The sequence below is a fragment of the Malaya genurostris genome, chromosome 2, assembly GCF_030247185.1.
Source record: "Malaya genurostris strain Urasoe2022 chromosome 2, Malgen_1.1, whole genome shotgun sequence".
Classification (NCBI taxonomy): Eukaryota; Metazoa; Arthropoda; class Insecta; order Diptera; family Culicidae; genus Malaya; species Malaya genurostris.
The window spans coordinates 69,873,305-69,900,421 of record NC_080571.1 but is presented as its reverse complement, the minus strand read 5'-3'; the positions used below and the strand labels follow the sequence as shown (position 1 = coordinate 69,900,421).

The window sequence follows — 27,117 nt, the reverse complement described above, 5'->3', positions numbered from 1 at the left end:
GATCAAACTGATTAAGTTTGTCAATGACACAAGACACGATTCACGCGTGATCTGTTAAAAACAGTGTTGCCAAAAATATACCAGCAAAAAATCATCCCTTATTAGCGAAAAACCCTTACTTTTTGAATAAGCCTCGTATCGTTTCAGTTTATAAATATAGATGAACATTTAAAATAAAGAGGATTTTCAAACTCATCCAATTGGGACTCAGTAATTAGAACCAGTGTTGGTGATTGCCGAAAATTTGACAGAAGCTACTATATTGCTATCTATATTGTATACAACATTTTCAATCCGGTAGAAGATGCTACAAGTACTCGAGTCTCTCAATGCATGAACCGCGAGAGAATTTTTCTACATTTCTTCGCTCCACTTCATACTCTGAGTATTTCACGCCCTTAAATTTACAGTCTGATAATGATCGTTGCTGTGTGGAATTTTCCAAGCGAGAATCGCAAGTTGACAATTATCTCAGAAAATCGAATCGATGATTCAACTTGATGATTCTCGTATTAGGTTGCAATATTTCAAAACCCTTGTGTGGAGCATTCACAGACCTTTTCATATACACAACTTATACAAAGTTTTTATGCACATAGTTAGAATGAGCGCCAATAGTCAAATGATTGTATCGCAATTATCAACTGCCTGTATAGAATCGGATCGCGAAACGAGAATAAGCGACCGTTTGTTACTTCAGAGAGGATCCCCACAGCAGCGTGCTAACCTTTGATTCTCAGAAATGTCATCGAGAAAAATTCGCTCTCGCACTGGTGTCGATTCTATGTTAAATGAGCCATGCCGGGTTTTTGTTGTTACGATAATATCCGTCTCTTTTTGATGGCACTGATTCAGTCGTGTGAAGAGTTGCTGGTGAGCTTTCTTTGATACGATAAAAGCCATCCTTGATTAGAGCATATTTTTCAACGAATGCCGTATTATTTAAAATGTTTTCATAGTCTACCGTATAATGTTTGCTCCATTGAGCATTGTCTAGTTTACAAATATTCTCAAAAATTTTCTTAAATGGTAGGGATTATATTAGATCGGCTGATGTTCCAGCAACCATTTCTGAATCTTGTTGAATTACAACATTTGGCTTCCGTGTAATCTATGTAACCCACAACCGAATATACATTATTTAATTTACACGTGTCGCTGTAAACTTACTTGTTTAAGAACTTTAAGTATGTCAAAATGCATTTAAAGCTTGTTCGTGATTAAATCTGGACAGATTATGTATAGAATAAAACAAATTTGTATTTAATTATGCGTAATTAGTCATCTTAAAACTATTTACAGTTGCATGAATAAACTGCGAACTTTTCGAGCTTACGTCAGCCATTAGTGTCTATGCAGACTTTTCTGCAACCGATTTAGCTGCTTTTGTCTAAGATTTTGGAAATTTTTCTATAGTTGTAGCTTGTTTTTTTATATTAAGAGAGTTCACTCTTCGTGAGAGCCCAATATCGCTTGATAGTTCGAAACTCCGGGCATTTGGGTGAATTCGTCTGTTTTGGTACAACATGGACTCCATTCGCTTTATACCATTCCAAAACATTTTGGGCGTAGTGACAAGATGCTGAATAAGGCCAGAATAGCGAGGGAGCGTCACGGCTGCGTAGGAATGGTAACAAGCGTTTTTTTAGGCATTCTTAACGGGTTATTTCCTTGTTAACCGTTGCGGGAGCGATGATGCTTTGGCTTGCTCGACCACAGCTGCGTATTGCCTGCCTAATTAAATATTTTCTGGGAAACTTGATCTTTTTCTTTGTGCGCAGCTCCGTTGCTTGGTAGTATAAAAAGACAATCCGGGAAGCAGCTTCAAGTATTTCAGCACATAAGTTTCATCGTACATTATCACGCAGGAAAACTTCGTTACATTTTTTCTTACAATATTTTCTTCACCTTCGCGTCATATCTGCTGGTTCCTGAGATCCGTTTTTGTTCCGCTCCCAACCTTTCTGGCTGATTTAAGAGCGTTTTTGGACAGTGCTTGCAGGATAACCTTTTCGCAAGTTTTCTTACTAATAGATTAGGATTTACACTGCGACCACAAACAACTTCTCGCACGTACTCTTTTGTCGAGGCCATCTTTGGTACAACTGTCAAACTAAGTAAATCGTGTTTTTTTAATACACAGCCTACCACGGTGTGATTTATAGTTTGGGTGCTTGCAAAGAAAACCAAGGCATTGTATGCTCAGGTGAAACGAGAATCTTATTCATACGGAGAAAACTTTTTTGATCGAGGCAGATTCCATATTGTTTCTCGGTTGAATCGCATGCCCATATGTTTTGCGGTTACTAGTGCCCAGCTGTTGGTCACAAGTAATGAGGGAAATATGTATGTGTATGCGTATATTGTGACTAGTATCGTTGACTTGTTGTAGCAATGTACTAACTGTTGTGGTGAAATTGGTAGGATGCTAAGAAACTCTACAGTTCAATTTCGATTAATTTGCTGTTTTAGATAATTAGAATTTTTGTTTGCTTAGCAACTTATCTCGATTTAATGTGTATTCAATCGATGATTTTTTTCTCATATTTCACCATATCAACACCAATATTTTTGTGAACAATTTCAATGTTCCGGAATTAGCTTATTTGGAATAATATTAACATACATGCCAATCTAACAGACTTATCGAACTACGAGCATCTGTGATCAGTCCGTTTTGCAAGTGTTCATAATATTCAACAGGTAGTTCGTTTCCTGGTCCGGTTGCATTGCTCTCCGAGTGCACCGCCAGGCAACGTCTGTCAATTAAGCATAACAGGGAGCAGCGAAAGGCATTGCAAAGCCGCTCGAAACAGAGGATGTTTTTGTTTACGAATACTTCCACCTACTTCTCAACTATAAACAAAATCATGAAATGACTCCGATCGGATGCAGTGTACGGGGCCGGGTCGATCGTGATCGTGGCGACAACGTCGAACCTTCTGACACCCAGCTGTAGTAGAATGCATCACCGACCGTCACCGTGGCTTCACTTGTAAACTTCGAACGGAAAACGCGCGCGTTGACAATTCAGTTGCACTTAGCTCAAGCTGGAGCCGGTGGAACCAGCGCACCGCGAGACAAACCAATCAATGCCCGTTCATTTGATACTCATTCAGCAGTATTTTACTTGTTTGGTACAGAGGATGAAACCAAACAATTTCTGTTTTCGACGAGAGAAATTCTCTAATGGTGGTCCATTATTTCTTTTACAGTCCTTCGTACAGTCGCTGCAATTTCCCATCGGCTTCGATGCAATACTTCAACAGTAGTCCGACGCACGAGCCGGCGCACATGTGGTCCTCCGGAATGGCCGGATTGACCGATAACGAATACCTGAAGGGCGGTCTGCCAGCTTTTCAACGCATCGCATCCAGTACCAATGCGGCACGGGCGAATCACTATAGTGCAATTTCTACCAGCTACGGTCAACAGGTAGGTCGCATTTCAACAAAGCAGCAGTATTCCGAATGGTTATGGGTTAGTGACAAAATTGGTACTACTTCACAGGCTGATCAATGGCCATCACACTACGAAGCCAACGCGATTGCGTACAGTGCCGCGTCGTCAAGTGCTTCTGGAAATGGCCGACGGACGACGCCCACGCTGACACCTGCAACGGCCTTTTCTGCTGCTGCTTCCCTAACTGCAAGTAAGTGTTACAATTAGCAATACCTAATCAGTAAAATTAGAACCATTTAGTTAATACTCCGAATAATCGAGCCGCAGCACCGAAGAAATTATTTTTTCCCTTATCTCTGAAAGTAACGCCCCGACCGTGCGTTTACAGGCAATATTTCCCTTCAAGACATTGTTATGCAAATTTTGGTGAAAGATTTCTATAAATGAAAAAAAAAAGAAATAATAATAACCAAACAGGGTAACCTCCTCGAGCGGTCTGGTTTGCGATAGACGTGACCCAGAACGAACTAGTTCGTAAATAAGGTGAGGTGGAATGAGTGGTTGATAAGCTAAAGGTGCCTTTTTTCCAAAAGGCGACGTTTGGTAAATTGTTGCGAAACTGTTATCAAACCCAAATGGTTGTTTGTTTACGAACTCATGTGGTACGTTTTGACATTCTCATATTTTTATTGAGTTCCATTGGAACGCCGCCCATGGCAGTGTTTTTTTACGAACGAAATCCTATCAAATCTAGCACAATTCAATACATTAGTTGTGCGAACAGATGTCGAAGGTCCTACCCAATATGATCTGACATTGATAGGAGTTTTTACAAGAAATTTTCAAAAAAAGTTAATCAAAGTTTGTCCAAATACGACCACTAATGAAATTTTATACATCTTCTCTTGTTATTTACATTTCACTAAATGAATCAAGAAGCTTAACGGTTAATTTCGAAACTACTTACTTACTTACGTGGAAGAAATCCATCGAGAAAATATTAAGCTCTGGGGAACTGGTGTTGCATGATGGGTTAGTCGATGTCTTTTATGCAGCACATCTGGGTTCGATTCCCAACCCCGCACATAAGGTCAGAAAGTTTTTTTAGTCCGAAGAGGCGAATGACCTTAAGGTTTAAACCTCTATTTTCGAAACAAAAAATGTTCCTGGTCAAATGACTGTATTTAACAGACCTAATTTTAATCTGTGTAAACATGCTTCGTCTTTGGCACAAGTTTATAAAATTACATATTTCATCAGATCTTATGTAAAGACAAAAATTTACACAATTTCTTCTAAGTGTTCAAGCAGAACTGTCAAATAAAAATCTGCATTGTAAAATGAAAAATCTGTTTACCACCCGTGATGCATACAGTTTATAAAAATATGTGCAAACATTGACGAAACATTTAAAAAATCAGTCAGTTTTTAGGAACAATCATGGAAATCTCTAGAAATCTGAGATGTTATTTTAAAACATGAAAATGTCTGTGATCTGCGACACAGAATCTGGGTAGCGAGAAGGATTAAAAAATTTGACTACAAGTTCTACACTCTTTGAAAAAAAATTACATTTGACGTTAATCTAAGCATGCCGTATTTTTATGATGACAGGATACTTCATACTTTTACTTGAAAACTTAAGTAGATTGAAGTGCTCCTTTTATATGAATCGAGATTCGCGACGCAAATTTGCAGGATTTTTGTTTTACACAATGGACAGATAAAAATATTTTGTGAATTTACATCAATTTTCATGCATTGATTCAATTGTTTATTGAAGAATCAATGCATTCCAATTTATTTTTACATCACTCATGGTTTTGAATCAGATTCTCGATTCAACTGATGTCTATTTCGTAGTACTATTGATTTACATGTCTAAATTTCAATATTTTTCTGTATGTTTCTAAATTCAAACAATAATAATTCATTCGAAAATTATCTGCCCCATACAAATTTGTGTCTAGATAACATAAAAATTAACCATTAACTTGATTGCTTATTTTGCTGATTTTCACATCGAAACAAAAACAAAATTAAATTTTACTTGCTAATGAGAGTAATATTACACACTTATAGTGTATTGTGTAAATTCACTTCTTTATAGATTCACATAAACGGAGCGTCGTAATGCACTTAATATCATTAACTTCATAGTCATATCATTAACTTTATAGTTAATTTAGCTAAGGTTAACAACGATACAGACACAAATATTATGTTTACATTAGATGTAATATTGTGTCATCACCGAAGAAAATACGGCATGCTTGCATATACGTCAAGCGTGAATTACATTTTTTCTAAGAGTGTATGTCATCACCCAAGACGATTTGTCATACCGTGATTTACGTTCTGTGCAATTTGAGAGTACTCAAGTACAGAGTACAGTTTAAAGACGATTTTCAATATTTCTGCTGTTTCAGTGCTGATTTGATTGTCTTGTGTCATCTGCCAGCATGAAAAACTGAAATAGATTGTTGAATGTTTTGGCTGCCAGTTCTGTTGGTTTGGTAGCAAAAAATACTGCTTGGATTTTTTTTTGTTTTGATTATAGAGGTTTTAACCTTAATGTCATTCGCCTCTTCGAGCCAGAAAAACTTTCTGACACTATGTACCCATCACGACTAACCCATCACGCTATACCCGTCCCCTTGCTTGGAATTTAAACCAATCAGATTTCGGAGAACAACTACACACTTGTGTAAATTTACGTCTCTATAGATGTACATAAAAGAAGCGACGCAATTCACCTGAATTTACAATTTAAAATATGTAAAATTGAGCCATATAAAGAATTTTATAGCTAATATGTATAGCTGAAGTTGACTTCGAAACTGACACAAAATTTATATTTTCATGCTTATATCTGTCCCGGGTTGACGGTTCAATGCATAGGGCACTGGTCTTACAAGCCAGTTGTCGTATGTTCGAGCCCCGACCTGGAAGGATTCATAGTGTCAGTAGAATCGTAGCACTAGCCATGCAATGGTTCTGTACACTTCGAATCGGCTGCGAAGTCTGTTGAAACAGAAGGTCAAATTCCACTACAGGAATGTAATACCAAGGCTTTTTTATAAGTAATATTCTGTCACAAACCGAGAAATTATGGCATGCATGAATTTACGTCATGCGCAAGTTTCTTTTTTTTCTAAGAGTGTACACTCTTAGAAAAAATTAAATTTGCGCTTGACGTAAATTTAATCATGCCATAATTTCATCGGTGATGATACAATACTACATCTTTTAAAACGTAAACATAATTTTTGTGTTTGTTGTTAATTAAACTTCAGTTAAATTAACCTGTGAAGTTAATGATATGACTTTCCTTTACATGTTCTGAAATGTAAATATAAGCGAATTTCGACGCTCCTTTTATGTGCATCAATAAAGACGTAAGTTTACACGATTTTTTCTAAGTGTGTTGTAGTTGCATTGAGATCCTGTGGGCGGTCGTGTTGAATTCCTCAATTAGAGGAAGATGGGGTAAAACGTACCTCCGAGCAAAATGCACCTTTTGTTTTTATCAAAAGTTACCAATTTTTTTCACTGAAATTTAAATGAAACTGAAAGTCCGCCATAACAACAGAATACTGTAAAATTTTGGTAGCGATGGTTCAATAAAAAAAAAAATTATGTCTCTGTTATAAGAATTTTTGATGTTCGTTCCATAGTAATTTTCTAGGGTGAGGAAGAGGATTTTAATTATGTAACCACTGAACTTCTTTGCCAATCATAAATTATTTCAAATACTGACGATGAATTTGCGATTTTATAGAAAAATCGTCAAATTTATCGTCTCATATTTTCGGGGGCAAAACGACCCGAATTGTGTGAAGCAAAATTCGCTTACAAAAATTATCCATAAGTTATCAGTTTAATGAATAATAGTGAACAGTCTTCCACCTGGCAAATATTTCGTCAACGAAAAGTCTAAAACTTTCTTTAAATATGAAGAAGAAGCTTTATGATGGTGCATACTGGCCCGTTGGTTGTCATGAGCTTTAATTCGTTGTTTTGATGGATGTTTACCCGTTGTTTAAGATCACCCTGCCTCTATGTTCAGATAATTATCACTTTGCGTTATTTAAAATGTATATTTCTCATGTTTTCCACGATCGGGCGTCATGCTCCGCATATATTTCAATAGACATTTTTTAAGGATTTTGGAAAATAAGATATTTCATGTATTTTTCAATGCATTCAGCGAGTATTTGTACGTAATTTTGAGAAATAATGATTACGGAAGATAGTCATGCATGAAACTCTTCCGTGTTATTCTCTAAATTTAAGATATAGCTACATTTCTTTAGAGGGTGTGTTTTACCCCATCTACCCCTTTATAAAACAATTATAGGAGTAGTTCGAGGAAGGAGGGAATTTATTCTACTGTGAAGCTTTGAACTCGTTTTGTTACGACACTCGGCTTTCGAATTAAAAGTAGTATCATGTGATCCATTACCTACAAGTAATGTTCATAGTACCATGTGTCACATCGCCAACAACAGTAACACATTACGAAACTAAAGTTCCATTTAATCAGTGTCTACAGAACGCATTCAAAAATAAAAATTACATAATATTGATATTCAAATAAATATGTATCTTATATTAAATGGAAAATTTTTCATAGAAATAATAGTATAATCGACTATTAAATATTTTTACTGTGTATATCAACAATTCCAGAAAGCAACAACAGAAAAGTGATTAAATGAAAATAGTCTTTCTCCGTTTTCGATCGCTTCTAAGTATGAAGAACTATCGATTTTAACACGAGATTTATTTAAAAATGCAAACTGCTATGTGACATAAACACTGAGAAAAAGTTTATGTCACATATTCGGCATCATTTTTCAAACCAAGCGGTTGACATTTGCGTTGCTCGAATCAATCTGAAAAAATTGGTGTCAAAAATAAGCCCAAATTAGTGTCTGAAATTATCTTCATAAAAAGACAACAAATATTTTAATGAGACTGTTTCGATGAAAGAGAAAGACATTATCACACCACTATCTGGATAAGGAATAGTTTTTTTTTCTAATTGTTCAAACTCGGATACTGTCGATTGTTTAAAATTCGATTGTTTGAAATTTTAGAAAATCGATAGATTAAAAAAAAATGCTTCAAAAGTAGTTGAATTTATATTGCCAAAAATAATAAAATTTATTGACAACAGAATTAAATACAACGGCTTCTCTAATGTTCTCAACATCTTTATTTTAAACTTGTTATTAAAAATGTCTCTTGATTTAGTTTTACAACAGAATCTAACGAAAAACCCCGATTGGAGATAATCGAGTAATGCAACAGCGAATAGAAAATTTGGCGAAGAAGACTGAACTCGCTCCTGCTACTTCTTCTATCCGGGGAAATCCTTTTACCAATTCCCGGGTAGGTGTAAATAGCAAACAAAGGTCAAAATAATAATAAATTTTACCATCATATCTTGGCTTGATGTTTCTGTGTTGTCAGAGCGATACTTGATATTTTCGTGATATTTCATCAAGGGATCAAGACATTGTACAATATCTGTTCAACATCAAAATTAGTTATAATATCTTATTTCGTTATTGATGAGCTATTTCAATTTCATCAAGTAAATTGATCCAAAAGTTTTATCTTCAAATAAAATACCATTGAATAAACTGCATCAGAATCAGATAAGAGAAATACTTAAGATATTACTCTATTCTAAATGCTAGATTATAAAATAATTAACAAATTCATCTTCCATAAATATTTTGTTCTTGGTTTGATATTACAATGACAGAATTTTTTGATATTACAATGACAGAATCTTTTCTTTGATATGATTTTTGATATTTTAACTCTTATTTCAAACAAAATAATGTTAATTTATACCATTGAGATGTTTGATTTTAATGACAGAATTTGGTATTGGTTTGCAAATCACTTCTACCCGGGTTAACACAATACTCAAAAAGTCCCTGGTCTGACAAAGAAAACAGTATGTTTTTTTAAGTTTTGATTTTATTCATGTAATGCAGAATTTTGAATATGAGGTTTAACATGTCACAGTCGAACAATTATGTAGCTAAAAAGGAAAACTGGAGGGGACTGTATTCAATCTTTCAATCACTCCGAAAAGATTGTATTGAGAATTGTGCCTATTTTTAATTCCAAGCGTCATTTAATCGTGCTTCGTTCAAAAACTCTACTATTGGGATATGACGAAAATATGATATCTTCGTCAATAGTAGATGGATTCTTACAACCTATGACTCATTTGATTGGTATTAAGATTTTAGATTTGGAACAAATTTTAGTTTTCAAGGTCAATTGTGACAGACATCGTGAAAAAACTGCAAATTTTGACATGAAAATTAGTGCATTGTATACAAATTTTTCTTCGAATTTAACTAAAAATCAGCACGAAGAGGTGCAAAATTGAAGAAGGAAAATAAGAAGAAAAGAACTAATTGACAATTCAATTCGCTTCTTCTCTGTCAATTCCGACAGATTACCGATTGGTAGGCGGCGAAATTTAGTCGGAGTCGATTGTTGCACATGCAGAAACTGAAAGGCACTCATTTTTAAATATCCCAAAACCTTTCTACGTCGGGCATCTCAAACTTGAACCGTTGTTTTTTTCTTCGTCATATACTGCAACTGAAGTTTTTTTTCCTGCCTGTCTTTCACCGGACAGTTTCATCTGGATTCTATCAACTAAAATGACAGGAGCAAGCAGCAGGAACTTTATGGCTCGCTGCACTGTCTTCCGATACGACCACTGTCGTTATGCGGGATGGGTTTCCCGAAGAAATTCCTGCCCTATTGTAACCGAATTGTGACACAGTTCAACTTCCGCTAATTATCCATCGGGGACCGGAATTCTGGTTGCAATTGTATAAACAACACAGAACCGCTGGGCTATCCTAAAAGCATAGCCGGAAACATTTCAGTAAAACACGAGGCCAAACATTGTTGACTGGAGAAGTAATGCATGCGTACTTTACTGATCCATACGGAAGGACTTCCCGTACCCCGTGTGCCCGTCTCTTTTTTTGCGGGTTTTTCTTGATCCACTCACGCAGGCAAGGCGGAATAGAAAAAAAAATAAACCGAAAAGAAACACACAATTAGTCATAGGGCAAATATTAAACTTCGTGACCCGCTGCTCGGTCGTGGACAATAGGAACATAAGTGGTTTATTGTATGCTATGTATCTACGTTCCAACCAGTAACCAGTATGGTGCCAGGGACGAAACATTGCATTATGGGTGGGGAATTCAGTTTTGGTCTTATCAGCCGGGAGAAAAGTCAAACGCACGGTTCGTTTCCTGGCGCTGCTGGAACTGGTTGTGGTCGGTGAGGAGGTGTACGTGGAGGGGATAGGGAAAATATTTCTTCGGTGCATTATGGTCGGTTGGATAGTTAAGTTGTACCTTATAGAGCGTAAAAAAAAACGTGGTGGCAGGGTGTTCATTAATGGAGAATATAAAAATGCAAACAGGTCACTGTAGGTTTTTGAACTTTTGAAGCTGTTTTCTTTTTTTTTTGCGTGAACCAGAAATAATAGAACCATAAGAAAAAGTCGGGCCGGGTGGTTTCCTTCGTTGTAAATGTATAGAGTAACTAATTGGAAAGTAACTGTAAAAAGTACTATCACCCATTGTTCTTGCTATATCATATGTAAATATTAGTCGCATTTTGTACAAAGAACTGAAATTGAATCATTATATCATCATTGTTTGTGTCTTTCCTTTCAAAAGTGGGCATAGAAGCGGACTTGTTTACCGAGGGACGAGAATGCGTCAATTGCGGTGCGATTCAGACGCCACTCTGGCGTCGGGACGGAACTGGACACTATTTGTGCAATGCGTGCGGCCTCTATCACAAGATGAACGGGATGAATCGGCCGTTGGTCAAACAGCCCAGACGCTTGGTAAAAGAACCTGTAAACAACAGCAACATTTATACTTCCTATCTTACCAACAAAAAAAAAATTTCATCCTCATTTCGTCCTTTTATTTGCTATTGGTTCTTGATTGCGTCAGAGGAAAAGAATAAGCTTTATGATGAAGTAGAATATTTTGAACCCCGCCCGGCCGAACTTTGTCTTTATTTTGTGATATTATTACTGATACAGTGCTATAGAAGATGCGTAGATTTTTTTCGTAGATACTTTAGTTGACAAAATATAGCGTGTTTTGGGGGTTTGAACAGTAAATATTATTTCCCGCTGCTTCGAAACAGAATTTCGCTCATTATTTTTCTTAGTGTTGAAGTAGCGTTTTTTTGATTAAATAAATTTAATCGCATATACTCAAGCCTTGTATGCCCGAAATAGACCGAATTTATTTTGGCACTGTACGGGTAAACTTGAGATATATTCAGCGAGAGAGATGATGATGATGATTACTGTCGGAACACCGAAACGCGTTATTACGAACACCCTTCCAAAAAAAAAACAAAACCAAATCCAAAAAAAAAAAACGATTGTGGCGCGAACGCAAACTAATCCTGTTTGTTATAAAAATTGTTATTCCAGTGGCCGCTGAACAGGGCGGGGATCACTATAAGAACTATGGCTACAATTCCTTGACAACTCGCACCACCGAGGAGAAGCAAAGCCGAAGACTGGTAGGTTGACCGAGATGACTGCAAAAAAAGGCAAAAGCTGATTCTTTTTCTCTACCCTCCGCATCCATTCTCATGTTTCATCAGGCTTGTGTTTTTTTATTGTTTGGTTTTCTAATTATCAACGTACTAAAGAAAATATGCCCTCCAAATTGACCCAGTTCTGTTGTACCTTTTCTCCGGCAGAGCTCAGCACGACGCGTCGGATTGCAATGTTCCAACTGTAACACGACCAACACGTCACTGTGGAGACGCAACCAGGTCGGTGAGCCGGTGTGCAACGCGTGTGGCCTGTACTACAAGTTGCACAACATCAATCGACCGTTGACGATGAAGAAGGACAACATTCAGGTTAGAACCCGGCTGTGTAGCCGGCTACCTTAGCACGAACTAGTCCGCCTAGAGTGTGGCGGAACAGTTCCGCATTCGATTAGACTTGGTCGCTAATTTTTCCTTCTCATTTTGATTTTAGTCACGCAAACGCAAACCGAAGGGCAGTAAAAACGCCGATGGGGCGTCGTCCAACTCGAAGAGCAGCAATAGCAATAGTAACAGTAACAATAATAATAGCAGCAGCACCACAACCACCAGCAGCAACAACAACAACAATAACAATTCGAGCAACGCGACCAATATGTCCGTGTTAGGCAATTCTCTTAATGGTGAGTTAGCAATGGGTTTTCTCAAGAGATCATGCAATTTTAAGTGGGTTGCAATGGTAGCAGATGTTTATAACACAGATGTCTCTATGTATGAGGCTGTATTTTTTGCATTAACGTTGTTATTTTGTCTTAGAACTAGTTTTTTGTTTTTTTTTTCAAATTGGAAAGTCTTTGGAATTATCGTCTTTTGAATTCACAACAAACAAGCAGCAATGACTAATTCAACTATTGATAATTTTATCGTACATTGTTAAATGGGATTGAATCTTAAATAACTAGAGTTTAAAATTATTTTTTGCCTTTCGCATATAGGTTATGCAATCTTCGTAAAAACCTACTATTCCCAAAATTAGATTCAAACTAAAGGTCTCATGATCCCATAGAAAATGCCATACTCATATGAAAGGTCTTTTGATTCTATACATACTATACTTCTGAATTGAATCTGAATCTAACTTTCGGTTCCGGAATTACAAGGTGATGTGTGTTCAAAATTTCCAACCGTATTTGAAGCACACTGGTACTTACCTGCGGTGGTACGGAAGAAGAAAATACAACACCGCCTCTACAAACGAAGCACGCTGTGCGCGATGTTTGATTTCATACATGAGCACGTTTTAAAGAAATCAGAATCACGGTACAGGCACGAATATTTGTTGAATCACGACACAGACACGAATATCTGTTACCGGTGTGTAATTTTGGTTAAATACGATGCTGAGGTAAAGACAAATCATAGTTACCTTACGCGGTGTGCGGCCGTAAAAAAAGAAGAATTTTAATACATTCAATTTTAATGGAAAAGATATTTGCACCGGGATTGAATGATTCGCGATGTATATGAGATTTTTACAGCCGGTAGTACAGTAATATCGTACCGGGACTGTATTGATGTCCAGGGTTGTTACGGTCACGCGGATTTCGCGATTTTCGCGGATTCGGCGCGGTTTCTGCTAAGATTTTGATGCTATGGCGCGGATTTCGCGCGAATTTCAGAAAACATCATTCCACAAAATTCTTAGCAAATTTTTGAAGCTTGTGAGTTTTATGAAACCCTAAAAAATTAGAGATGGGCGAACGTTTCAGCAATTGGTCGAGATGGCCGAATTTTCACCTTGATAAAACTAAAATTTACTAGAAGGCGGTTCTAGCCAATGTTTTCTTAAGTGGACAAAAGTTCGATTTTATGCTTTTCGATCTCGAGTGATACAAGTTGCTATTTCAACATTTTGCACTCAAGGATATTGATGTCAGATGGAAGATATCGTCTCAGTGATAATACATTCAATAATGCAAAGAACGTAATAAATGGAATGCGATTCTTCAATAATATGGTAACAAATTTTGTGTATGATAAAAATCGCATTCTTAAAGCAAAATTTACACGACATGCTTACGAAGCGAAGTCTGACAATAAATAAAAAAGAAGAAGTTCTGGGATTCCATCCGTGGTGATAAGAAAGTGTTCTAATAGTTTGTTGGTTCCACTATCCAACATTTTCAATTGTTCTTTGCGTTCTGGAATTTTTCCTGAAATATGGAAGAAATCCTATGTGAACAAGGGTATAGTATCCAACTACCTTGGAATTGTGTAGTGTATGAAACTATCGTTCGCCGATGACTTTCGTATTTCAAAATGGTTTAAATGCCGCTGCTCTGTCATCTCTTTTTGTAGCAAAAAGTCTGTATTCAAGTTCGACTATAATATGCCACAAACTGTTCTCGAACGCGCATCGTCTATTAGGGACCTGGGTGTTCTGGAAACCAAGTTAAATTTTAAAGAGCACACAGAGCTTTCAATTGTTACAATTTTACATTCGACATCGTAATTTTCCTATTTTTTTCTTCGGATTCCCTATGAGTTCTAAATTATGGATATAACGAGCTCATTGCTAGCATGTGCCGCAGTTACTATAGAAGCACTAGATTTAAGGAAATGTATCATTTGGATGATGATGCAAAATATGAGGCAGTTTTATGCCTGCTGGAAAACAAGTTTGACAGAAACTAATTCCAGTGGGCTTTTCCCTGATCCAAATAAAAGAATAAAAGATGAGGAGGAAAAGAAAGACATTCAGAGTAAAATCTGACAACAGAAGAAGGCGCTATTATATTTTAAACTGAAATTAAAAAGAGTGAATCAGATCATCCTGATGTGGTCTACCTTAAAATTCTTCTTACCAAGAAGGAAATATTTGCCGAGCAAAAAAAAAAATCTTCAATGAAATCTGTTTCACTTCTTTCAAAATCACAATTGTAAGCATTTTGATTTTTACTGTAACATTTTCCGTACATCAGAGAGTATTAAATAAGGATCAAGAGTAAACCAAGTTAACTAGTTGTTGGTAATTTGTTCATTACGTACATTTTATTCAATACGTATGTCATAGATAGATATATGCAGTGCAACGTGTTTATTAAAGTGACTTGCAGGATTGAGTTTCAAACAATCTTTTCTAACAATAATTTTTTCTCAAATGAATGTTAAGCCTGACATTTTGTACGAAATATCAGTTTTGAACAATTTTTCACCAACGTTTGATGGAAAATTGCTTACATTTTATGAATGTTGATTTTAATTCCCCAATAAAAAAGTTAGCAACACTGCTTCAATGCATTTGTATTAGATTGCGCTATACACAAAATAAGCAAAACTGATGTCGTTTTCGCTTGATGCCAAACCTAACCCAGTTTTCACTCTAACTGCTGTCAAACCGTTTGTTTGAAGCCAGTTTCGAAACTAGTTTCAACGTTGTTGAACTGAAAATCGAGTCAGTTTCAAACCCTCGTTGCTAAGTACGAAATCAAAACAGTTTCGTGAAAAGTGTTTGTTTGATGAAACTACCCTGGGTCAGTTTCAGTTTTCTCAAGCGAAAACGACATAAATATTTTCTGTTACAAAAGTAGTTTTCTGGAAAAATAAATAGTTTTACGACAACATGCCATTTCCGTTGCCTTTCTCATGTTTAATTAAAGGTTCTTGTTTTACGGGCTTACTTATAGAAGCTACGAAACAAATTTCTGCAAGAGGAAATCCATATAGGAATATGTTTGTTGCTAATTAAATGTGTCAGTGAAAGTAAGCTGAAACTGAGATAACTTTTCTCGAGCAGTTTTAAGTAAAACTGAAGAGTTCTTGACTAAGACACTTTCCTTGAATTGCAATTTTAAGCAGAATGAACTGATTGGTTAATTTTCAACCATATGGAATATTTATTGATTAAAATCAGGAAAAGAAGCGCCTGAATTTGTTTATACGCACATATTGTTGACATTACTCATACGCTTGCAAAAAGTCTTGTTCCTTAACTAAGGGCATCGAAAAAGATGGAGAATAAAAATCTAATCGTTTTCATGGGGTTTCTCGAAGTGACGTGCTGTATGCGGACTTATTTATTGTGTTCATATGACAAATTTATGCAGATATTTAAATTATATTTAAGTGAATTTTCAAGTACTGCGTAAAGTATCACCTGCATAAAAATAGTTGTCTAACGCTTCACTCGAATTTCGCGCGTTTTAGTTTTCGACTTCGCGCGGATTTCGCGCGTTTTGATTTTGAAATTTTTCGTAACAACCCTGGATGTCAATGAAAACTGTAGATAAAATTAACATACATGCTGAGACCAGAATTGGTTGAAAATTCGTATGTTTTAAGCAACAGATTTAGAAATAATACCCTGTTTAGCTTGAATTTCCTATACAAAAGTAATACAATTGCATAATTTTGCTTGGTTCGTTTTTTCTTTCGAACAATTGGTTTAATCGAAATAGAGCATGATCAGTGAGCCAAATAACTGGAATTGGAACAAAAACTTAATCTCTATAATCAATATTCAGAATGGAATATTTATAATATAATATTTTTTCATTTTCCTTAAAACTAGTTTGTAAATTCTTATTGCATGAAGGACTTATTAGCTTATAACCAAACAAACTAACCGTGACTGAACCGGTCGAACTTTGATTCCAATAATAGTCTTATTCTCCCTTTGAATGAGGTTGAAGTTTATCCAGATCCGACCTCCGCGGTAATGAAAGATAAAATGACTAACCTTCAGATTTTTGACCACACAAAAAAGTACGAAATATTAGAAACATTTCAAATTTGTAGGCCTGGCTATTTAATGGCCCTAAAAACTTACTCCTACTGTGACAGTCTCCCGATTCGAGTTCCGGAAACAGTTATTCAAAATTCCGCATATTTTAAAATAGCAACTGGAATAGTTCGAATTATATAAAAAACTTTTTGTATTGTACACAGAAGATATGATTTGTTGTTGCAATATAGTATAGGGTTATTTTATAATATGCTGTAGAGAGAACTTCTGCTGAACATGAATTCACTAAGGCTATTATCGTTGTAGTACACAGAAAAAAATAATGAAATTTATACGACATGTAATGCAATTATACTTTGAGAGAGACATCAGTTGAATCAACAATTTGATTGAAAACCATCGTCGATTAAAATTAAAATGCCTTGATTTTTCAATGAATTGTACAACGTATTTTGATTTATATTTAGTTTTGCTTTTGAAGTATATTGAAAGTAAATACCTGAGGAGTCACTTTATATTCAATTTCCTGCTCTAAATAGGTGCATTAAAATAGATGTAAATATTTTTATCTGTGTATATATACTATAGTATTAAAACTTTGGGGATGTTTCACTGAGCGAGAGGAATGCAAAAATGGATTATAAGCAAACCATTTGTTTTATCGTTTTCGCTAAAAAATGGTTCTAGGAAATTGCCATTTTTGTGTGGTAACGTTACTTTCAGCCGCCTATTCGGTATGTTGTAAAATCGGGCCTGACCATAAAGGAAATAGTCAAAAAGATTACTCGAAACGTCGGTTTATCGTTTTCAAAACAATTAGAGAAAATAGAACGGAACAATAATTTATCAGCGAAATACCATTCCTGTAAACGTAAAGATTTGGTTTCGATTTAATCGGGATGTTCAATGTGCAATTTGCATCACTTTCTCGTGAAATCGTAATGAGAGAGGCAGCATTACACCAATTAAAAACAGGTGTATTAAAACAGGTTTTTGTAAATTATGAATTCAATGGTGGCTAAAAATTCTCTAGAGACATAATTTTTGCTAAAACTTTGAGATGATACATGATTGAGAATCAATGAATGTGTTGATAGTTTAATCCGTAGATATCTTCTACTGATTCCAAGATTCGCAGAGTTTCTTCAAATCCGTAGATCTACAAACATTTCCGCAAATGCTTAATTAAAAATTTCTGAAAATTCGTGGTTAATTGAACAATCCATTTTAAATTCAAAGTCTATACAGATCCTTTGAGATTGTTTGAGTTGTTGACGTAGGACAACATATCTATTACCAAAATCACTGTTTAAATTTTATTCCTGATCAATCAGATAACAACTTATTGGGTCTTACTGCTTTTGCTGCTATGCAAAGGATTGGCTCTACTTAGGTAAAATATGTTTTGCTTTTATCTACAGAAAGGTTATAGATTTGCTGGAAAAACTGACTTTTGATCGTAGCTCCGGACTTTTGATCGGAGCTACTTCTTTCCTTATACACTCTACACCCTCTATCAGGCCCGAGCGCAGGAATCAAACCCTCACCCCCCCCCCTCTCCTTGCGCACGGGCTTGCCCTCTATAGTGGATCGAAAACTTTATATTTAAAAAAAATTCTGGTCTTTATCCCACGGATGTCAATTTGTTAATATTGGGAGTTCAAATTAATTCGGTCCGTTATTTTAGGGTAAAAAAAGCATTTATTTCAAAATAACAACAATTTTTAAGATTAATCAAAGTATCTCTAGTTACTTCCGGTTCTGGAATAGGGCGGTATGCACCAAAAATGAGAAAATAATGTCACTCGCATTCCTTGGAGATGACTGAAACGATTTTCACAAACTTCAAATGAAAAGTCTTATGGTCCCATACAAAGTTCCTGAATTTCATTTGGATCCAATTTCCGGTTCCGGAATTTCAGGGTGATATGCATAAAAAATGTAAACATAATTTCACTCATTTTTCTCGTTGATGATTAAATCGATTTGCACAATTTCAGATTCATCTGAAAGATCTTAACATGCCTTACAAACATCTCAATTTTCATTCGGATCAAACTTCTGGTTGCGGAGGTAGTGTAGAAATTGTCATTTTCAAGAATATTTTTTACATAAACTACCTCTTTATATTGGCTAGTGAATCTCCTCTAGTTGGCAGATCATTTTTAATCAAATAAACCATTGATAGTCCGATAAATGATTTGCTGAATTTTATCCAAGTTCGACTACCGGCACATTTTTTCCAAAATTCAAATTGTCATAGAATCACTATGCCGATATCCAGCTTCTGGCTCCGGAAGTACCGACAATAGTAATCAAATGTGATAAATGGAGAGCTCAATTCACTTTCTCACATTAGATTGAATAGATTTTCACTATCTTGAATTCAAATGTAGTATACCAAAGTAGTAGTATTATGCAACAGAAATCTTCAAAACTTTTTCCATTATTTTTTTTTAATTGGGAGTAAACGAATAATATGAGAAAGGAATCATTACACCACTAGGTGGATTAAAACAGGTATTGACATATAACCCAGAAAAGTACAAGCTATCAAATGCAATCGAAAGATGTCAGATTTCGTAATTTGAAAAAGACATATTATGTTGTTGAAATTTTTCATAGCTATTGAACCAGACAATATAACAAAAAATCTTCTTTCTATAAAAGTTGCGCCTTTTTAAGCTCTTGAATTTCTTAGAACTTAACATTTTTTGAGAAAAAAGGTTTTTCAAATTTCATTTGATTTTAGAGTAAATAACATGAACAATCCTATGTTTTAGCGCCTGAGGACCCTTTGAGTATGTTCTGAGAATATAGAAATGCTCAAAGTCTGAGGACAGAGGGCCACGTGTTGAGTTTTAAATCGACAATTCCCTTTGCGCATCGTATTTCTCTTGTACTCTCTCGTATATGAGCAAACTGTACCGGGTTGCCAGCATACATTTTATTATTTTGATGAGAAGTTTTATCTCATTAATCTATCGTATGGATTGGACATTACATGGATTCCAATGAACAATGAAAAAATATTCAACTTTCACAAAGATTGAATGTCTGTGTGTTTGGCAGCCTTGTCGAGCCAATTTTTTTCTCTATCCTTTTTCAGAATGCTTTCAGGAAACCAAAGCGAAAAAAAATGGCGGATGCATTGAAACTGACTTTGTTTCACAGAAAAAAACAAGACTTTATTTTTATCGCGATAACATATATGTTTTTATGTACTAATCACATCTAAACTAAATTATCTAGACTTTGTCACGGTAGATTTATGATACAAGCCATCAAAGCCGAGATATTCGATGAAGAAGTAGAGGTATGCATTTCCGAGCGTTCCAATTTTCAGCAGTTCTTCAGTCAGAAAAAATACAACACGACCGCTAAACTCAATGATTCATTCTGAAAATTTCACAGAACGTTCTCAACTAAATTTCGAAGACATTGTCAGGTGGGTTTTTTTATATTCTGCACCGTTTCCAAGAAAACTTAAATTGAAACGGGAAAATAGCAAAAAACCTACCACTTTACGGTACTGCCCTTAGCTCTTAGAGATATACCAATATCCAAGAACTACTTGGAGTATTGTCGTTAGGGACTACATCAAGAACTACAGCGGCTAATGCATTTTTTGTTAGTGGTTCATACTTTTAGAGCTACAAATTGCTTACTTGTTTATTTATAGCTGTTCCAGGCAGGTTCCCAGTCGTCCAAGAGCTTCAGTGAAAGCAAGTCTTAAGATCTACACGAATATTCAGCAGCTTATGCATAATTTTTCAATGCTGTTTATAGTTGTTCTAGCTACAACTCTAAGTAGTTTTTGGAAGGCCTAGAGCAATCTCAATTGTCCTCTTGATCGCATGTCGCATCATGAATATGGATCGAAATCGAGGTCGGCTATGTACTTCGTTACACTGGTAGATCTTAAGGCCTGAACTTCAGGTAGTTTTTGGATGGATCATCGGTTATGTTAGTAGACCTTAACGCCTTTTCCGAGGAGGTTTTGGATGTGCAAGTTCTTCAACAGATCCTATCACAGTATGTCAATTTTCTGTGAATAGTACTACGAGCACGTACCGCACTCAACAGTCATATAAAATTGATTATATACAATATTTGTTTTCCAGATTATTCTTAGATCCCTACGACCTTATTTAGATTCTTTGAAACTAAACAATTAATCAATGCACATTTCACAATATTCAATTCCCTGAAGCATGTTAGATTGTTTTTTTATGTATAAAAATTGAGATTTTCTTTTTATTGTGCAAAACTCTCTAAGACTAATGATAAAAGTGTAAACAATTGTATCCTTCTAATTTTACTTCTTTAATCACTGCGCACTGATTAGAATATCGACTTGAAAAGAGCTAACATTTAAATAAGATTACTGAGTAATCAGCAAAGTTTGAAAATGCCGTTCTGATTCGGTATTTTACTAGTCCGAACTCAAAAATCGGGTTTAGAGGAAGATGGGGTAAAACGCAGTCCCGAGGCAAAATGCGCCTTTTGTTTTTCTCAAAAGTTACCAATATTTTTCACTGAAATTTTAATGAAACTGAAAGTCCGCCATAACAACAGATTACTATAAAATTTTGGTAGCGATGGCTCAATCATATCTGGAACAAAAAAAAAAAACAATTATGTCCCTGTTATAAGAATTTTTGATACTCGTTCCATGGTAATTTTTTATGGGGAGGAAGACGATTTTAATTATGTAACCAATGAACTTCTTTGCCAATCATTCGGGTTTCTGAAGTTAGTTCTAATACAGACGATGTATTTGCGATTTTATAGAAAAATCGTCAAATTTATCGTCTCATATTTTTGGGAGCAAAACCACCCGAATTGTGTGAGGCAAAATGCTCAAGAATTATCCATAAGTTGTCAATTTAATGAATAATAGTGAACAATCTTCCACCTGGCAAATATTTCGTCAACGAAAAGTCTAAAGTTTTCTTTAAAAATGAAGAAGAAGCTTTATGAGGGTGCATATTTCCCCGTGGTTGTCATGAGCTTTATTCCGTTGTTTTGATGGATGTTTACCCGTTGTTTAAGATCATCCTGCCTCTATGTTCAGATAATCGTCACTTCGCGTAATTTAAAATGTATATTTTTCATGTTTTTCACGATCGGGCGTCATGCCCCGCATATATTTCAATAGACAATTTTTAAGGGTTTTAAAAAATAAGATATTTTTCAATGCATTCAGCGAGTATTTGTACATCATTTTGAGAAATAATGATTACGGAAGATGAAACTCTTCCGTGTTATTTTATGTAGTTAAGATATAGCTATATTCCCATATTCGCACCCCGCGTTTTACCCCATCTACCCCTAAGTGTGTTATATTACTGCTACAATTGTATGAAAAATAAAATTCGCCAATTTCAATCTTATCATTAAAGCGAACGTTTACAGACGGGGAGTTTACCCTATTTAGTGTTCTAATATATAACAAGAATGGTCAAACTAAGATGAATAAGAGTGCGACAACCTTTCATCATTAAAATCTCACCGGATTAGTTTCTGTGTGGGTATAATTTGGCTTAGTATGGATATACTTTTGGTCCTCCTCTACTTTGCTTTGATGCAACAGACTCGATGTTGCACACAAATGTGTCATTTTGTTGCCTACATTAGGGGGTTTTATATGTTGCTTCAATATATGGCCAGTGATTAGCTGAGGTTGCTGGTGAGCTAGAATTGATAATGAAATATTGTTTGAAAAATCTTTTTTATTGTCGTTATCAGAAAAGTTAGAGAGCGAAATAAGCTTGTAAACCTCACTATATGCATTCATTTTAAATTTATTTTCTTATTGTTAGTATATTTCATGTTGGATCATCATCAAAGGGGATCTTAGAAATGAATATGAATCAGTAGATTTTGTGCCCCATAAAAAAATAATCTATGAAAAAATTGAAAAAAATTTTTGTTTTTGTTTTTTTTTCCAGAACTGAAAGCTTTAAAAGCAGCACACACCGGTATCATTCAGTCCACTTCAACCCCATCGAGTGTTGGTAGCAATCTGTCCCCGGTGCACCAGTCACCCTCACCGGCACATCACAATCAGCTCTCGCCAATTTCGTACACCCAGCAGATCCCGTCGCCGATCACCAGCACTCCGACGAGTACTATAGTTAACAATAACAACAACAACAACAATAACAACCAGAACAACAACAACTCCAACACGAAGTACAATCAACAGAAGGCGGCAGTCTTCATGATGCCATCGTTCGGGAGCACATTGGGCAACGCAAGCGCACTCGCCACCAATCATCAGGTCGCATCCTCTCTCAGCCCGATGGGGTACCATCTGAGCAACAATGGGCCATCCAACGGATCACTGTTGAGTCCCAAGTTCAACCATAGTCCTTCGGAATCCCCCAACAGTATGTACTACGACATGATGCACTCGGATGTCAGTGGAGTTGATCCACACGGGTTGGGCTCGATTGTGAAAATGGAACCCGTCACCGGTCACTATTCGGCCTACCAACAGGCACTCCATCAGGCACAAACTGTGCCACAGCATCATCAGCAGCAACAGCAGCAGCATCACCAACAGCAGCAGCAGCAACAACAGATGCAGCATCAACATATGCAGCACCAAAGTAGAAGCCCTTCGATATCGGACGAGAACGATCGGAACCACCAATCGCCGGAGGTGCTCGACAGCAAGCATAGCATCACTAGGCCTACGGTGGTTTCAATGTCCAGCTAAACCATTCTGGTGGAGACTGAAAAAAAGACAAAATAGAAGATTTATGTGAGAATCTCATGCTCAGAAGCCAAATGCGGGATGAACCAAAAAGACTTTAATAAGAATAGCCAAGCCAATCATTTTTTTTCCTTGTGATGATTCATGACAACGCAACTGTTTGTACAGGAAGGTACCCCGCAAGTGGGTTAGTTTTAGGTTTGTTTGTTTTTTTTCAATCATGTAGGAGTATTTGACAGAGAAGCTATACGCGATTAGTTAGTTGTATGGCTGACGTTGCTCGAGATTTTTATGTTTTGTAGAAAAAATATCAACTAATGTATAAACAACATTATGACAATAGCAAGAAAACGAGTGTGTCATCTAATCAATTGCTACAAACCAGGGCTATCAATTTGTTTGAGCTTTAAAAGTTTTGCTTTTCCGTAAGAAAATTATTCGTTGTACATAGATATGTTGTTCTTAACAACACATTCCTGAAAAAAAAATGTGAGGGATCTGAAACGCTAAAGCTAATGTATGTTTAGTTTGAAAATCTAGTTGTAAGTTCAAGTATGTAAAAACTGACGCTCTCTGACTCACAAAATACTTCAAACACTTTCCAAAGTAGTGATTTCAATAGAACTAGTGCCTGGTTAGTTAAAAGAAATCACTGTTATTGTTAGTTACGAGAATCATCAACTAACAACTAGTTGATCCAAGTTTCTCATAAGTTTGTTAATATTCAGTTTACTGTTAAATTAGATACATATATTGAGAGGAATAAAGTTTTTTTTATAGTAAACCTATTTTGTTCTGACCGAGTCCTTGCCTGATGGTGACTCACAGCTGTGATTGGGAAAAAGTCCACTTGACGCATTTTTTACCTTATCTCGAAGGTGTATCGTAACCATTTCTCTTGTATGTGGAGGTAGATGGTGAAAATGAGAAGTGAGCTAAATATACAATTAGTGATAACGAAGTGTAAATGTACTTGGTGCGAGGTTGACACAATATCTGTTGGTAGCCGTTATATGCCGTTATCGTGTAGGTATGTATTTGAAGAGTATTGCCACCAAAGCACATATCATGCGGTCGCGTTCAAATTGAGTTTCGCCATTTGAGCAGAGTAAACATAATAACATTTGATTGCCGAGAGGCAGCAAAATTTATAAAAACTTTTTCATAGTTGACAAATTTCTAGGAAAAATGTTTAATAGTAACGTTATGAGAATTAACCATCACTCTGGTGGAACGGTGTCTTTCTCATAACTGTGGGAATCATAAAACAAACCTCTTGGCCCTTCAATGAAAACAACTAGGTAAATCGTTAACTAACAAGATCTATAATTTGTATATTTTATTAACGTTTTTTCATCGCCAATTTGCACGACACTCATCATCTTGTGATTCCAGGATCGGGATTCGAACCCGACTGAAATTTTATAAAAAAGACCATGAGATCTATATGCATCTATGTCTGTGAAAATCGGTTGAGACATCACTTGGAAAACGAAGTGCAAGCTTCGTTAGAATTAGTACACACAGTCAAAAGTTATTAACAATAGAATGCGAAAGACGAGAAGAGGCAGGTTGGTAATGTCAGAGACATAACCTGATTGACGCGATAGACATTGGCTCTCTGAAAATGAAACCGTGTCCTTAAAAAGCACGATATCAACTTCGACAAACGACAAATGCAGGTTAAAATTAGGGCTAAATAAAAGACACACAATAATAATAAGTCCAGTATCAAATCAATAAACAATTAAACTAGAGTTGTTCTACAAATCACCGAAAATATACTGTGAAGAATGTTATTCCTTGTATCTACTATCTATAATCGTTGTTGTTGGTATTCGAATGCTCCTAAATATCAAATTCCAAAATCAGAAAGAATTTGAATTTGAAATCAGAATAAATTTGAATTTGAAAATTACATAAAACTTTACTTTATCAAATCTAAAAATACCAATATTGTAAGAATTTGCCAAATTTTCGATAAAGTGCAAGCCATCTTGGGATTAACATTGACTTGAAACATCAATTTTCGAGACCTACTCGTCGAACTCGTTTCAAAATGCCCATATGTAGAGATTAGAAACAATATAGACAACCCGTAGCCAAATACACCGCCATCTTGCAATCTAGTTACCAACATATGATATGTTGAATGTGATGCCGTGCGATGGCGTTGCTGAACGGAAGATTGTTTTCGCTCTAAGCTGACAGGGTCTGCATGTGGTAAATCTTTTGAAATATTTCGACAAAATCGAATTTATTTTTGACATTCTCTCATCAAGCTAATTGACGTGTTCGGATGTACACGCTTAGAAAAAGTTACTCTGATTTTGAGTACAAGTTACTGATTTTGAAATCGTGATTATTATGAGTAATTCTTACTCTGAATTTCACTTTTACGCATCGAATCATTTTAGGATCACTATTTCAGCGAACCGTCGATGTGGTTGAATTCGTTGGTAATTTTGAGGAAATTTCTGTGACTGCCACTATCGAGGCAGAATACAATGCAAAAAATATTTTATGAAATTGAAGCTGAAACGGTGAGACAAACTCGTGTCATATTAAAGATTGTGGCATGATAATTCATGGACACGTGTAAGAGTTGAAAGTACAATTCCGGTCTGTTCTTAGTTTGAATACCAGCAGGAAATCAGAACAATTGTGAATTAATTTGAAATAAAATTTCACTCCGAATTTGAGTGCTAATTACTCAATTTTTGGCTTAGGTACAGATATAGTATTATTCCTTAAATGAGTAGAATGTACTCAAGCATCATTTCCAGTGGAAGAACTCAAATTTGAGTAACCAAGGAATTACACTAAATTAGAGTTGCTCCGTTTTTTCTGCAGATGAGTGGGATCTTACTCATTTTTGAGTAACTTTTTCTGAGCGTGTGTACATTCAAGCATTAGTCAATTCAATTTATTTAATGTACTTATAAAGAATACATACTTTTGCTTTACTTGTTTGAGTTCAATGTTTTTCAATTAACCATAATCCAATGAGCAGTAGGAAAGATGGCAAAAGTTCTGAAATTTTTGAAATCGGCTGTACACACAGTGCTAAAAAGTTACCAGAAAATATTGTTCCGTAGAAGTGACCGGAAACTACGAAATGTTAGGCCAATAAAATCAAATTCTCGGATTTCCGGTCGTGATCCGATGATAAAGGCCAGTTCGGAGTTCAGTACAGTTCAGCGAATTTACGTACCATGCCTACAAATGTTTAATCATGTCGCTGAATCAAAAATGTATAGCCTAAACCCTGCCAAGAAACTGTGCTATGAAATTTTAACCAAATATAATGGTGCCTGGTTCAGTTTGAATTTTTCTTTCAAGTTAAATTTGTTCGCGAATTGATGATTTGGCAAGACATATGCAATTGAGGAAAAAACACCATTTTTTATCACTGTAGCGTCTATGCTTGGATCAATTTACAAGGAGGAGTGTCTTCAAAAAGGAGGTTTTGCCTTTCATTCGATCACAAAAGTTGGGTAGCTTATCAATCTGTCCTTTGAATTTGATTTTTTTCAGTCAAATTCCTTTCTTCGTTTTCCTTGGTGTTGATTTATTTTGTTTCTGTATGCCGCCACCACAGGTCGAAATAGCAATAAAATTTTTGTTAAGAAACTCGTCTCAACATGATTTTGAAGTTCGA

At 35.8% G+C, this 27,117-nt stretch overlaps 1 protein-coding gene across 2 annotated transcripts in view; it reads left to right on the top strand.

Annotated features, from left to right (window-relative positions):
* Nucleotides 1-24,211, top strand: part of LOC131427713 (transcription factor mef2A-like) — a 72,355-nt gene extending 48,144 nt beyond the window's left edge. Inside the window, exons 3-8 of one of the 2 annotated variants that reach the window (XM_058591153.1) lie at nt 3,216-3,435; nt 3,511-3,652; nt 11,921-12,012; nt 12,196-12,360; nt 12,482-12,671; nt 22,687-24,211. In XM_058591153.1, the coding sequence (XP_058447136.1) occupies nt 3,216-3,435; nt 3,511-3,652; nt 11,921-12,012; nt 12,196-12,360; nt 12,482-12,671; nt 22,687-23,459 (1,582 nt within the window). In that variant the 3' untranslated portion in view covers nt 23,460-24,211. Of the gene's footprint in view, nt 1-3,215; nt 3,436-3,510; nt 3,653-11,141; nt 11,315-11,920; nt 12,013-12,195; nt 12,361-12,481; nt 12,672-22,686 lie in introns of both variants that reach the window. The other variant, XM_058591152.1, reaches the window with a different exon arrangement.
* The last annotated feature ends 2,906 nt before the right edge of the window (nt 24,212-27,117 follow it).